We start from the raw sequence: 14,209 nt of genomic DNA on the forward strand, positions 1-14,209 counted from the left end.
GAATTAAAATATACAGATTTATAGATTATATATTTCCCCCCAGTCTTTGTCCCAAACATTTGTCATTACATCGTAAAGACGCCACTGTTTAGGCTTATCATCTGGATACAATCACAAGAAAATGTTTTCTATAATGTTTCCATTCTAGGAACCTCCAACTTACCTTATTCCATCAGCACACGAGTTAGTAGGTTTACGGAACTCTATCCCACCAACCGGACCTGGCTTCACACCCTAATTAACAAGGATTTACTGTTACATAGGCTGAATACTTTTCAGGTGCATTTTTTTATGGATATTGATAGACTCACAAGTGTTCTTGGCTTGTGCCAACGTTGTTCTGTGTCTGTGCAGCTGTGAACTGGTGGTGCAGCAGGAATGTTTAGTTGAGAGTAGTGCGCTGTCTGGTAAAGAAGGGCCACCAGATGATTGCACAGAGCACTTCTTGCAACACAGGAGCAGTGGCTTTGGACCACTATCACTGGTACGGAGTGTTTTAACACCATCTGTGAAGATAAGTGTGATGGAAGACTGAAGTGAGAAACAAGAATGATGCGGCCCATAAATAACAATAAACATAGTAGTGTCTAGTCTTCTTAACTAGGGGCTCTTAACTATACAGGAATAGATTGTGTCTCAGTAACACAATTACCAAACACTGCATCAACAGATCCTTACCAAATAACCTGTTAAGTGGGCAATTCTAAATTGGGATTGGGAACCATCATTAATATCTATCTACTGTTAAGATTAAACGTTGATACTGTCTCCAACACATTTTGAACATGATGACAGTGTCTCACAGGAAATGTTTAACAAGGTCCCTAGTAGCTATCTATAACCTTTCCCTACTCTCATGCTGTGCGGCTTTTCACTCTTCCTCATGGACCTGTGACAGGCAGACATCTCCCCTGTCAATGTATCTTTGTTAGATACTGTGTAGAAGACATGAATAACAATTATTTTTAGCTAGCAAATATAGCTAGCAAGCATAACTTAACCAAGCTAACGAAAATACACACATTCTCAGGTAGATTCTGTCAACGTTATGTAATTTTACGAAGTAACTAGCTAGCTACAGTTAATAGTTCAATTAGCTAGCTACTGATTGTAGCTAGCTAACGTCATATCTGTTATTGACTTGGTACTCACCTTCATAGTTGTCTATGTAGCTTCCTATATACATCTTGAACCCCTTTTCATTCTTGCTAGCTGGAGTCTCGGAGAATGATTTAACAATTCGATGTACATCATTAATATTAATTTGAGGCAAGTCCTGAAGACACCAAGTAAAAAACTGCGACATAGTGGTAGTAACGTTATATCGCTGATAACAACTAGACTGACCGGAAATTGCCAAACCGATAGGAAGTGTGTTTAGAACGTTCGATCATGGAATGTGCATAAGGGATATTAAGGAAGACTTCCTCTTCTGAAAACCACTGGAAACCAGGGCAACAGGAGAGGATATTTTTAAAGTACTGGACAGCTTTGTGACATCAAATGGACTTTGGTGGTCAAAATGTGTTGGTATCTGTACTGATGGCACAAAAGCCATGACATGACATGACCTACCAGGTGGCGTGGCGAGAATCTGTCTCCTCACCACGCGCTCTCACCACTGGCGTCCCCCAGGGCTCTGTTCTAGGCCCTCTCCTATTCTCGCTATACACCAAGTCACTTGGCTCTGTCATAACCTCACATGGTCTCTCCTATCATTGCTATGCAGACGACACACAATTAATCTTCTCCTTTCCCCCTTCTGATGACCAGGTGGCGAATCGCATCTCTGCATGTCTGGCAGACATATCAGTGTGGATGACGGATCACCACCTCAAGCTGAACCTCGGCAAGACGGAGCTGCTCTTCCTCCCGGGGAAGGACTGCCCATTCCATGATCTCGCCATCACGGTTGACAACTCCATTGTGTCCTCCTCCCAGAGCGCTAAGAACCTTGGCGTGATCCTGGACAACACCCTGTCGTTCTCAACTAACATCAAGGCGGTGGCCCGTTCTTGTAGGTTCATGCTCTACAACATCCGCAGAGTACGACCCTGCCTCACACAGGAAGCAGCGCAGGTCCTAATCCAGGCACTTGTCATCTCCCGTCTGGATTACTGCAACTCGCTGTTGGCTGGGCTCCCTGCCTGTGCCATTAAACCCTACAACTCATCCAGAACGCCGCAGCCCGTCTGGTGTTCAACCTTCCCAAGTTCTCTCACGTCACCCCGCTCCTCCGCTCTCTCCACTGGCTTCCAGTTGAAGCTCGCATCCGCTACAAGACCATGGTGCTTGCCTACAGAGCTGTGAGGGGAACGGCACCTCAGTACCTCCAGGCTCTGATCAGGCCCTACACCCAAACAAGGGCACTGCGTTCATCCACCTCTGGCCTGCTCGCCTCCCTACCACTGAGGAAGTACAGTTCCCGCGCAGCCCAGTCAAAACTGTTCGCTGCTCTGGCCCCCCAATGGTGGAACAAACTCCCTCACGACGCCAGGACAGCGGAGTCAATCACCACCTTCCGGAGACACCTGAAACCCCACCTCTTTCAGGAATACCTAGGATAGGATAAAGTAATCCTTCTCACCCCCCCTTAAAAGATTTAGATGCACTATTGTAAAGTGGCTGTTCCACTGGATGTCTTAAGGTGAACGCACCAATTTGTAAGTCGCTCTGGATAAGAGCGTCTGCTAAATGACTTAAATGTAATGTAATGTGTGAGCGTACCAAGTAATTAGGCGTCACTCTAAAGCGGGAAGGTGGAATAAACGAGTCAGGAAAAAGGTTTTTCTGATTGAACACGGTTCTCTATTGAGAGTATTTTGTCAACAAAAACATTCAAACATAATCAATGAAAAATCTTCCAAGGAAAAACACACATCTTCTTCTCCAGATGAAACAAGAACACAATAGGATAATCTTTAAACTACAACAAACATAAATCACGGTTTTGTCACCGTCTTAGTGGTTCTTTCAGCACAGCTTCTCTCTCTCGGTGGCCATCTTCCAGAGATAGTTTCCCCTCTCTCTTCTGGTTCCATTCTCTCTTTTATAGGGGAAGGAGAGTATCTCATTAGTACCGTCAGCTGTGCTTAATTGACTCTGGTTACCTTGTCTCCCAGGCTCTGTTGGGCAACTATCCATGAGCCCAGCCTGCCCTCTAGTGGTCCGTCCACATACCTTCCCCCAGGACCGAACCGGAGGGTCGGGCGCCAGACGCACCGTCTTGGTCGCGTCGGGACAGCGCGTCTGCATTCCCGTTCCTCGATCCGGCCCTGTGGATGACATGGAAAGAGAATGGTTGTAAAGACAAAAACCATCTGGCTATTCTGTTGTTATTGTTTCTCTTACCAGCCATCCACGTGAGGGGCGCATGGTCAGTAACTAATGCAAACCTCCGACCCAGTAGGTAGTACCGGAGATAATCGAGGGCCCACTTGATGGCTAAGGCCTCTTTCTCTACGGTCGCATACCTCTGTTCCCGATCGCTGAGTTTCCTACTAATGAAGAGAATCGGCTTCTCTGCTTCACCTTTACCCTGAGCTAGTACGGCCCCGAGCCCTGTATCCGAGGCGTCGACCTGCACAATGAACTCTTGTGAGAAGTCCGGAGCCTGTAGAACGGGATCAGAACACAGGCCATCTTTTAACAATTGAAAGGCCTCTTCCGTCTCGTCTTTCCACTCTACCTGGTTTGGCAGGTTTTTCCTGATGAGGTTTGTGAGGGGTTGGCAATGGTTGCATATCCCGGGATAAAACGGCGATAATATCCTGTTATCCCTAAGAAGGCCCGAACGTCTCGCTTGGTCCGGGGTCGAGGCCAGTCACGAATTGCCCTGGTCTTCTCTGCCTGTGGGCGTATTTTCCCATTCCCCACGGTGTACCCCAGGTATTCCGCTTCGGACAAACCCAGGCAGCATTTATTTGGATTGGCTGTCAACCCTGTGGCTTCCAAACTCACGAGCACCGCCCGTAATCGCAGGAGGTGACTATCCCAGTCCTCGCTGTGGATGACCACATCGTCTATGTACGCCGCTGCATACTCTTGATGGGGCCGTAGAATGGCATCCATGAGGCGTTGGAAGGTTGCAGCGGCACCGTGCAGTCCGAAGGGCATCCTCACATACTGGAAAAGCCCCTCTGGAGTGGCGAAGGCAGTCTTTGGGCGATCCTCCGGAGCCACCGGCACTTGCCAATATCCCTTCGTCAAATCCAGGGTAGTGATGAACTTGGCCTTTCCTAAGCGCTCCAAGAGTTCATCCACGCGGGGCATGGGATACGCATCGAATGTAGAGATGGCATTGACGCCCCTAAAGTCGTTGCAGAGTCTCATACTACCATCGGATTTGGGGACCAGGACTATGGGACTGGACCACTCACTCGTCGAGGGCTCGATCACGCCCATCCTCAACATCTCCCTCACCTCTTTCTTAGCGATGACTCTGCGAGCTCCTGTAAGGGCGGATATGCACCTTCTTGCCGGGTTCAGTGTGGATATGGTGGAACAGGACATCTGTTTGTCCTGGGAATGGAGAGAATATTCGACCGAAGTTCATAATCAGCTTGTCTAGCTGTCTTGACTGCTCCGGTAGGAGAGTTTGGCCACGGCGCACCTGTGGTAGAGCCTCCTCTTTTCCTTTGCCCTCCAGGGCCATCAAAGCCACCTCCTGCTCTCGTCCATGGTATGTCTTCAGCAGGTTTATGTGATAGATTTGGACCTTCTTCCTCCTGTCAGGTTGCTTGATGAGGTAATTGACCGGTGAGACCCTTTTCATTACCTCGTAGGGCCCCCTCCACTGCGCCAGCAAGCGATGTTCGGCCGTGGGCACAAGCACCATCACTTTCTCTCCCACGGTGAACTCACGGGGGTCGCAGACTTATCATAGGCCCGGCCTTGGGTCCTTTGGGCCTTCTCCATATGCTCCTTGACTATGGGCCACACTGCTGACAGGCGGTCTCTCATCAGGGTAACGTGTTCTATTGTGGATCGAAAGGGGCATGGTTGGGTCTCCCAGGTCTCCTTGGCTAAGTCGAGGATTCCTCGACAGGGTCTGCCATAGAGCAATTCAAACGGAGAGAATCCAGTGGATGCCTGGGGTACTTCTCGCAGGGCAAACATTAAGTGTGGGAGAAGCATGTCCCAGTTTTTCCCATCTCGGGACACCACCCTTCTCAACATGCTTTTTATCGTTTTGTTCAAGCGTTCACACAACCCGTCTGTTTGAGGGTGGAATATGCTTGTACGTATCTGTTGAACCTGATATAACCGACACAAGTCCTTCATCAACCGGGACATGAACGGGGTTCCTTGATCAGTCAAGATAGTCTTGGGGAGGCCCACACGAGAGAACATCAGGAATAACTCCTTGGCAATTCCCTTTGACGACATGTTACGCAGGGGTATGGCCTCCGGGAACTTGGTAGCGTAATCTATAACCACTAGGATGTACTCGTGTCCTCTGGCGGATTTTGGGAGGGGTCCTACGAGGTCCATAGCTATGCGTTCAAAGGGAGTCTCTATGATGGGGAGAGGAATCAAAGGGTTACGTAGGTGTGGCCGTGGGGCTGTACGTTGACATTGATCACACGTCCTACAATACCTGGCCACATCCCGGGTGACCCGGGCCAATAGAATCTCTGCATGATTCTGTCAATAGTCTTGTCTCGTGCCAGGTGTCCTCCTAGGACGTGGGAATGGGCTAACTGTAGAACTGTATCTCTGTATGGCCTAGGCACCATTAGTAATTCCTGGTTTTCCCCCCTTCGTCGTACGACCCAGTATAAGAGACCCCGCCTGATTGCATAGTAAGGAAGAGGGGGCTCACCTGATCCATCGACGTTCCTCCCGTCGATCACCTTCACCTTCCTCATGGCCTCCCTTAGGTCTGGGTCTCTATGCTGCGAGGTGCCGAACTGTCCCTTTAATTCCTGGGGCAGGTCGACCTCGGTAGAGGGATGTGGAGGTTGTTCCACATCCCCATCAGGGGTGACCGAGGAGAATCCCTTCCAGGTTCCCTCCTCGGATGGAGCTTCAAATATATCCCTTAACGCCTGGTTGCTCCTTCCTTCCTGCGTTGTGTATAGCCCTTCACATGTGTCTTCATCGGTGGTTTCTTGGAATATCTGACGTAAACGTTGGGTCGCTATTTCTTCCTCTGCTGCAGAGGACGAGGACGCGGCTACGTCTCCTTGTAGGACTACTACCTCGGGCTTGGATTTTCTCTTCTTTCCTGTCCCCCTTCTTCCCGTGCATAACGTCATCTGCCGAAGCTCCTTATATAAGGGACAGTCTCTCCCGATCAATAATGGCACCTTCAGCTGCGGCACTTTCCCGGCCCTGACTGTACACCTTCCTTTTGGAGTGAGAATAGGCAGATTCACAGTGGGGTAATAGTGGGTGTCTCCATGGATACAGGATACGGCTACTTTGTCTGGTAGCAGTGTTGCGGAGGTCACCATCCGCTCCTCTACTAACGTAACCATACTTCCCGAGTCGAGAATAGCTACCACATCTTGTCCTTCGACTTGCACCGGAATCTCTGATGCTGGGGCTATCTCTGCTAACCAACAGTGTTGATCCTGCCCCCTCAAAACGGGATGTGTGGGGGTAGGCAGTGATGACTCCGTGACCATGGGCTCATCCTTGCTAGGACATTGTGGGGCATAATGGTTGGGAGACTGACATTTATAACACCGACCCTGCTGTGTGGTGGCTGACTTCTCCCACCTCCGGGAGGGGCTTGGACGTTTCGGTGGCGAGCGCGCCGGGGTGAGTCGTGGTACGGGATTGCAAGACTCCTTCCGTTCCTCCTTGTCACTTTTTAACAACTCCCCTGTAGACCGATATGTTTCCACCGCCTGGGCTATGTCGTCGGCTGACAACGGGTTGGCTTGCCCCACAACCCTTTTTAAGTCACTGGGTAATTCTCTCAATATCTTGTCCACTACGAGAGTCTCTATCACATGTCCTACTCCCTTTCCAGGTTCTAGCCACTGTTTCGTCAGTCGTATTAAGGCGAAGATCTGGGCACGGACGGGTTGATCAGCTGTATAGGTCCATTGATGGAACTTTACAGCCCTATCTCTGGCAGTCAGCTGGTACCGGGACAGGATCTCGGTTTTTAGTCGCCCATAGTCCGCAGCTTCGTGGGAATCCAGGTCAAAATAGGCTTCCTGAGCCACCCCGGTCAAAAGAGGGGCTAATGCGCTCGCCCATTCTGTGGGCGGCCACTCTTCCAAGGTGGCCGTCCTTTCGAAGGTCATGAGGAAGGCCTCAATATCATCCTCCTTGGAGAGACGAGGTAAGATGGCGTGAGCAGCCGCTCTTGGCTTAACTCTAGGTTCTTGAATGGTTCCTCCGGGTCTACTGGAAGAATCTTGATTTACTCACTTATCCTTGTGTCACTCGTCCACCTAATACCGGCATCCTCCACCAATGTGAGCGTACCAAGTAATTAGGCGTCACTCTAAAGCGGGAAGGTGGAATAAACGAGTCAGGAAAAAGGTTTTTCTGATTGAACACGGTTCTCTATTGAGAGTATTTTGTCAACAAAAACATTCAAACATAATCAATGAAAAATCTTCCAAGGAAAAACACACATCTTCTTCTCCAGATGAAACAAGAACACAATAGGATAATCTTTAAACTACAACAAACATAAATCACGGTTTTGTCACCGTCTTAGTGGTTCTTTCAGCACAGCTTCTCTCTCTCGGTGGCCATCTTCCAGAGATAGTTTCCCCTCTCTCTTCTGGTTCCATTCTCTCTTTTATAGGGGAAGGAGAGTATCTCATTAGTACCGTCAGCTGTGCTTAATTGACTCTGGTTACCTTGTCTCCCAGGCTCTGTTGGGCAACTATCCATGAGCCCAGCCTGCCCTCTAGTGGTCCGTCCACAAATGTAAATGACAGGGAGACCTAGTGGAGTGGTAACGCGCGTGCAAGCAGTTGCTCCCGACGCCACTTGGGTAACAAAGCAGCAGTCACCGAGAGGCTCTTGCTGCCAAGGGAATGGCTGACAGCTTGAAAGATGTTTTGGACACTACAGTGAAAATGGTTAACTTGGTTAAAGCAATGCACCTGAACTCTCTTGTATTTTCTGCATTATGCAAGGATATGGGCAGCGACCATGTAACGCTTTACAACATCCAGAAGTGCGCTGGTTATCAAGGGGCAAAGTATTGACACTTGTTTTTAATTGAGAGACGAGCTTAGTTTTCTTTACTGACCATAATTTTCACTTGTCTGACCACTTGCATGATGACGAGTTTCTCACGCGATGACGAGTTTCTCACATGACTGGCCTGTCTGGGTGATGTTTTTTCTCGCCTGAATGATCTGAATCTAGGATTACAGGGACTCTCTTTTGTGTGAAAATGAACTCAAGCTTACGGACAATGTCAAATGTGATATAGCGAAGCACCTGATTGAGTTGGGTGTGCAGTTATGCAGATCATTTCCAGAAACGGATGACACAAACAACTGGATTCGTTATCCCTTTCATGCCCTGCCTCCAGTCCATTTACCGATATCTGAACAAGAGAGCCTCATCGAAATTGCAAAAAGAGTTTCTGTGAAAATGTAATTTAATCAGAAGTATCCTGCGCTCAGTTTCTTGCCATGGCAAATCGCGCTGTTAAGATACTGATGCCCTTTGCAACCACGTACCTATGTGAGAATGGATTCTCGGCCCTCACTAGCATGAAAACTAAATACAGGCACAGACTGTGTGGAAAATTATTTAAGACTGAGACTCTCTCCAATACAACCCAACATTGCAGAGTTATGTGCATCCTTTCAAGCACACCCTTCTCATTAACCTGTGCTGAGTTATTCAGTTTTCGATGAACGATTAAGGTTTTATAAGTAAGATGATTAAATAAAGAGCAAAATGATTGATTATTATTATTTGTGCCCTGGTCCTATAAGAGCTCTTTGTCACTTCTCAAGAGCCGGGTTGTGACAAAACTCACACTCATTCTTATGTTTAATAAATATATCGTATAGTGTGTGTGTGGCAGACTTACAATGGTGGCAAAAAACAACATTTGAGAGTGCGCTGACCCTGGTGCTGGAGGGGTTGAATGTTTGAAGGGGTACGGGACTATAAAAAGATTGGGAACCACTGTCTTAGAGGAACCGGCAGAGCTGGAGAGTCTTCCGGAAACTAGAGCACATTAAATTCTGCTTCATGGTCCTGACTGACAGCGAATAGGACTTCATCTGAGTGGAAGAGGGGAGAGACAGTGAAAAAAGGAGGAAGTGAGCTTTGAAGTATTTTGTCCTTGGAGATGTTTCTCTCTTTGAACGCGTCGTAGTTTTCGTGTCATTTCATGTTCACACTTAGACAGAGGACAAAGAGTGTATTTCTGGATAGCAGGAGGAGTGTTGAGGAAAGGGAGAAAACAAGGAATGTGTAGAGAGAGTTAGGAAACAACTCAATTTCTAGTCAACCATCAGTTATGAATGAGTGACTACAACAATCAATCCCCTAGTGTCCCATGTTTATGACCATCAGTGCGGTTGGTTTGATGCATTTCTCTCAAGCATTTATGGTCTATAACAGCTGCCACTTTCTATCTTCATCTCTATTCCACCCCTTCTCCCTCCATCCTACACCTTTCCCAGGTCGGCATCATCGATGATGACATCTTCGAGGAGGACGAGCACTTTTTTGTGCGGCTGCTCAACCTGCGCATTGGTGACGCCGAGGGGATGTTCGAGAGTGATGAGCCAGGCGCGGGACCCAAGGGCCGTCTGGTGGAGCCACTGGTCGCCACGGTGACCATCCTGGACGACGACCATGCTGGCATCTTCACATTCCGTGATCGGCTGGTGCGCGTCAGCGAGAGTGTTGGCACCATGGAGATCTCAGTGGTGAGGAACTCGGGCGCCCGCGGCACGGTGATCCTGCCCTATCACACGGAGGCGGGCACTGCGAAGGGGGGCGGCGTGGACTACGAGGACACCCAGGGAGAGCTGGAGTTCTCCAACGACCAGACAAAGTGAGTAGTGATGGACGCACAGAAAGGCAGATAGATAGATAGATAGATGTAACAGTATAACTTTAAACCGTCCCCTCGCCCATACCCGGGCGCGAACCAGGGACCCTCTGCACACATCAACAACAGTCACCCTCGAAGCATCGTTACCCATCGCTCCACAAAAGCCGCGGCCCTTACAGAGCAAGGGGAACCACTACTTCAAGGTCTCAGAGCAAGTGACGTCACCGATTGAAACGCTATTTAGAGCGCACCGCTAACTAAGCTAGCCATTTCACATTCGTTACATAGACATACAGACTCCCTACCTCTACACATCTACTCTATTTGTTTATTGGTTGCTTCCATTTCATCCACTCTCATCAATCTTCCTCTTTTCCCACTCTCCTCCCCTCCATCTTTTCCTACTCTCCCCTCCTTCATTATCGCTCCCTCCCCTCCCTACTCCATGCCAGACACTCTTCTCCATTATTCATCAAGGCCAACCTGGTGGGAGATTTAACTCCATCAATGGCTTGAGTGTTTGTGCTCAACTCATAACCAATACTGTATTCACACTGCTATGTGTTGCTGCCTTAAAGTAGGCTACACCATGCTATATTACCATTCTATCTGTATTCATGTCTGGCTTATCTCTTTCTGGTTCTTTCTCTCTCGCCACAAATCTGCACAAGAATGGTAATTTGAACATCATGTTTATTTCTCATTCATCTCTAATTTCGCTCTCATCTCGCTGTATCTATTCTTCTCTTCCTCTATTCTCTCTTTCTCTTTTCTTTCTCTTTTCTTTCTCTTGCTCCTCTCTCTCTCTCTCTCTCTCTCTCAGCCTCTTATCTTCCTGTATCTACAGATGTAGGATCTCAATATGATCACCCTGTTGCAGGAGAACAAGGCTTCTGAAGTTTGTAATTTTCACTTTCAAATTTCAGGCTAGATTTTCCCCCCAAAAAATATTCATCAACCTCTACAAAAATGTCCGTTAATTATAATTTGCATAATAATTTACATTTCCTGTTGCTGCAAGATCGTTTTCCTGCTGTAGCAAATTTGGCTCAAATTAAGATCCGACATCTGTATCTCTTTCTTCTCCCTCTTTCTCTCTTTTCTCTTTGCTTCTTTGTTTCTCTCTCATCGCTTGTTTATGTTTGCGCCGCCAACAGGGAGACTGTTGCTGTGGTGACATTTTCAGGCACAATGTCCTGGGAGACATTATCAGGACTAATGTGCATAATAACAAAGTGAAACACGTCTTCCAACTCCTCCCCTCCATCCCCCCCTATTTCCTCTTTTCATCAGCCACTCCGCATCAGCCTGAAGTAAAAGCTGACCGCTAGCCCTGCACTACTCTGTAGGGGGGATGCAGTGGACCCTATGGGTTAGTGCCAGTGGGATCCCCAAGAGACGCTGAGGCTAAGGTTGCTCAGTAGTAGGTACAGTAAAGGACTTACAGTGGGTAGTGGTTAGTGCCAGTAGGTATAATCACAGGATGGAAGGAGCTAGTTGGAGCAGTGGCTGAGGGTTGGAGCAGTGGCTGAGGGTTGAGGGTTGGAGCAGTGGCTGAGGGTTGGAGCAGTGGCTGAGGGTTGGAGCAGTGGCTGAGGGTTGGGTCACAGTAGTAGGGGATAATATTCAGCAGGGGCGACGTCCCTCTGTGTTGCAGACCCCTGGGTGTCCCCTCACTGGCCGGTGTGCATGTCTTCATCTGAATTATTCAGCCGTGGAGTGATATTGACGTGGGTCCTCTGTAGTGATTTAAGTGCAAGCTGTGTCTGTTAATATGTCTGGGGCGGCCCCCCCGGGGAGGAAGACATCTTTGTCTGTCTTTGTGCCGCTCCCCTCCCTACCTTTTGCTCAATAGCTGTACATGGAGTATGGTTAGCGCATTGATATCTGGGAGTGACCCGTGGTGGAAAGAGAGCCTTGTGGCTCTACATTAAGGGGGGGGGGGGGGGTCGTCATCTGTGTGTGTGTGTGTGTGTGTGAGGTGAGCTCTTTCTGTAAAGTAAAACAAAATCCCTGACTTACCCCTGGGACTACATCCTTCCACTTATCTCTTTAACTGTTGAATACATTTAAAGAAGACAGTCTAATCCATTTGTTGGTTACTGACCTCTGATACAGACCTCTGATACTGACCTGTTTGTGTGTGTGCGTGTGCGTGTGCAGTCAGACCCTGCAGGTGAGGATCATTGACGATGAGGAGTATGAGAAAAAGGAGAACTTCTTCATCGTACTAGAGGAACCGCGCTGGCTGAAGAGGGGAATCTCAGGTGTGTGTACTTGTAGTGTGTGTCCGTTTGCATGTCTGTGAATGTCCCCTTTCCATTTTCCCAGTATCAGTTGAACCTCAGTGAACCATGCCAGCCATGTTGACACAGCACTCTCTCTCAGTCTCTAGTAATACAACAGGTGTGATAACAGCTGATACGGCCTTTCTCTCCCTCTCTCTCTGGCTCTCTCTCTTTCTCTCTCTGCCACTGTTTGTAATCTACAGTCAGTCTACCCACAGACAAACAATAAATTCCAGCCGAAGCTCACATTTCAGTCCGTAGCAGGAGAAAACAAACAGGGAGAGAAAGTGAGAGTGAGTGTGTAGGGGTTTGTTTTCCTGATGTCAGAGGTTGGGAATGGGTTGGTGCTGAAGTACCGGAGTACTGCACCTTTAATGAGTTGTGGCACCTCTTATAGTATACTGGCTCTAAAACACAAACCCAGGTACGGTCCAATTAAAGTAAGTACCTGTACCTTTTTCATTCCATTTCAGGCTCTGACTGAGTTGGGCCTTATCGCTAGTACCAGTAAGGCACTATAGGTGGCTTTGTTTGGTAAAGAATGGATTTTCAATTCTGCTGGTGAAATGAAGATACAAGTAGAGACCTTTCAGAGTCGCAGAGCCAACCAAAGCGTGATGTCCAATCGTGTGTGAGGTGAAGAAAATAAAGAGGAAATAGCCCTAGTGTCTGTGTGTGTGTTTCGTTTGTGTGTGTTTCGTTCGTGTGTGTGTGTGAGCGAGAGAGAGAGAGCATACACTTGCACACTCCCCATCGTGGATTTAAAAGCATAGGATTGGCGTAAGCATTGGCTGGAGGGAGTTTCCACCATTCTTAAATCAATGCCATAATCTTTGCAAGTGTACACTTTAGGAGAAGAGTGGAGAATCAGGGTACAACCAGAGAGAGGGAGAAATAGAGAGAATGTTGAAAACAAAAAATGTTTATACTGAACCGAGGCTCTTAGAGGAGAGTCCACAATGGCATCAGAGCTCTTAGTTGGTGAAATCTCACAAGGTCAGGGAAGTGTAATGGTGTGATATCATGTCATACTGCACTTTGACTTTGGACTACTGTAATGACTGTTCTGTTCTTCTGTTTGGACTGCTGTACTGACTGTTCTGTTCTTCTGTTTGGACTGCTGTACTGATTGTTCTGTTCTTCTGTTTGGACTGCTGTACTGACTGTTCTGTTCTTCTGTTTGGACTACTGTACTGACTGGTCTGTTCTTCTGTTTGGACTGCTGTACTGATTTTTCTGTTCTTCTGTTTGGACTGCTGTACTGACTTCTGTTCTTCTGTTTGGACTGCTGTACTGACTGTTCTGTTCGTCTGTTTGGAGTGCTGTACTGACTTCTGTTCTTCTGTTTGGACTGCTGTACTGACTGTTCTGTTCTTCTGTTTGGACTGCTGTACTGATTGTTCTGTTCTTCTGTTTGGACTGCTGTACTGATTGTTCTGTTCTTCTGTTTGGACTGCTGTACTGATTGTTCTGTTCTTCTGTTTGGACTGCTGTACTGATTGTTCTGTTCTTCTGTTTGGACTGCTGTACTGACTGTTCTGTTCTTCTGTTTGGACTGCTGTACTGACTGTTCTGTTCTTCTGTTTGGACTGCTGTACTGATTGTTCTGTTCTTCTGTTTGGACTGCTGTACTGATTGTTCTGTTCTTCTGTTTGGACTGCTGTACTGATTGTTCTGTTCTTCTGTTTGGACTGCTGTACTGACTGTTCTGTTTTTCCTTCTTTCTTCCAGCCCTTCTGCTTAACCAAGGTAAGACCATCAGCAACTTGCCTCACACAACCAGCCTAGAAACAGCCCACAGAACATTTTATTATCCCTAAAGGCACATGTGGGGGAATTGGTTTTGGTTCCGAATCATCCATAAAAACAACAAACATTTCACAAGAGATCAATTTAAGGGTCTCTGAAGAACCATACA

General features: G+C 47.7%; 1 protein-coding gene across 1 annotated transcript in view; it reads left to right on the forward strand.

The window, feature by feature from the left end:
* Positions 1-14,209, forward strand: part of LOC115136939 (sodium/calcium exchanger 2-like) — a 52,350-nt gene that overhangs the window by 10,507 nt on the left and 27,634 nt on the right. Inside the window, exons 6-8 of the mRNA XM_029672860.2 lie at positions 9,627-10,003; positions 12,167-12,270; positions 14,023-14,040. Coding sequence (XP_029528720.1) covers positions 9,627-10,003; positions 12,167-12,270; positions 14,023-14,040 — 499 coding nt within the window. The remainder of the gene's footprint in view (positions 1-9,626; positions 10,004-12,166; positions 12,271-14,022; positions 14,041-14,209) is intronic.

Source organism: Oncorhynchus nerka, linkage group LG11, assembly GCF_034236695.1.
Source record: "Oncorhynchus nerka isolate Pitt River linkage group LG11, Oner_Uvic_2.0, whole genome shotgun sequence".
NCBI lineage: Eukaryota > Metazoa > Chordata > Actinopteri > Salmoniformes > Salmonidae > Oncorhynchus > Oncorhynchus nerka.